The 1,324-nt window shown below is 35.0% G+C and overlaps 1 protein-coding gene across 1 annotated transcript; it reads left to right on the forward strand.

Annotated features, from left to right (window-relative positions):
- Window positions 1-6: 6 nt before the first annotated feature.
- On the forward strand, window positions 7-1,245 carry LOC112461111 (AP-1 complex subunit sigma-2; the record flags this gene model as incomplete). Its single annotated transcript, XM_025026203.1, has 3 exons — window positions 7-197; window positions 287-465; window positions 1,137-1,245. Coding segments are annotated over exons 1-3 (291 nt in total), but the record flags the coding sequence as incomplete, so codon positions are not given.
- Window positions 1,246-1,324: the final 79 nt, after the last annotated feature.

Genomic DNA, 1,324 nt, shown 5'->3' on the forward strand with positions numbered 1-1,324 from the left:
CACTGTGCCGTGATTTCTAACCACGCACCCTCGCGAAAGTTATGACAGTCACGATTTCTAAATCCGGTTCGGTGATTTCGTGCGTTTATACGTGCGCAATTTTTGTGGTGGTGCCGTCGGTCGTTATCTAATTACGCGTAGTGCTAATTGTGAGAGATAGATAATTGCGCGAGACGAGACATAGCAGCGGCAATATGGTAAATCTTTACGCCATGTCCCCAAATCAATAAGGAACGTAACAGGAGTGTGGTATTCGACGTTGACTATCGCCGTTTTTTTTTTGCAGATGCAATTTATGTTACTGTTTAGCCGCCAAGGGAAGCTTCGCCTACAGAAGTGGTACGTCGCGCACCCGGATAAGCTGAAAAAGAAAATCACCCGCGAACTGATCACCACGATACTCGCACGAAAGCCGAAAATGTCGAGTTTCCTAGAATGGAAGGACGTTAAGGTTGTTTACAAAAGGTATATGATTCATCAAGAATGTACTCGGCTAATGTCCACTTCTATCAGCAGTTAACTTTAATCTTAGTTTCTAGTTTTTAGAGCTAGAAAAAGATAAAAACTAAATTAAACCCGAGAGTCAAGTTGATCTATATTGGTAGAAATATAAGGGTGATTTTGGCTGCGGTTCACTTGACGCTACAAATGCTTTGAAGCGTTCCTTTTCTCTTTTCCTTATTGAATAAAAGGAGAAGAGAAATGCTTTGAAGCATTTGTAACGTCGAGTGGATCGCAGCTTTCGACCAGACTCGGATTAATTTAATTGATGATTAATTTAGCAAGTACCTGTGTTATTTTCTTAATATGGATAGAATTACATCTTTGTTTTTAATGTATGGAAGTATATATTAAATAATTTATATAATTAGAAATTTTGTTTACATGGATGAATTAATTAGTATAAATAATTAACATGAGTAGAGTTATTTTGTTAACATATGGAAAGATTTGATTAGGAACAAGAAGTTATATGGCTAGATATTTTATTTCTGCCGATTATTAATTGCCGAAATTAATTGCCGATTTATCAGAATTTCATCCAGTTCTAATCTATAATATCATATTTTGAAAGGTGGTCGTAGAAATTCTTACCTTATGACTGTAAAAAGAAAGCTTTGGGTTTATCCTTACAGATACGCAAGCTTATACTTTTGCTGCGCAATTGAACAGAACGACAATGAATTGCTGACATTGGAGATTATACATCGATATGTTGAATTATTGGATAAGTATTTTGGCAGTGTAAGTATTATATTATCGAAATTTATTTAAAATGTATTTTACCAAGTTTTGTAATTTGTTTAACTGTATATTATAATTA

The sequence above is a fragment of the Temnothorax curvispinosus genome, unplaced genomic scaffold (genome assembly GCF_003070985.1).
Source record: "Temnothorax curvispinosus isolate PA1 unplaced genomic scaffold, ASM307098v1 QBEX01011090.1, whole genome shotgun sequence".
NCBI lineage: Eukaryota > Metazoa > Arthropoda > Insecta > Hymenoptera > Formicidae > Temnothorax > Temnothorax curvispinosus.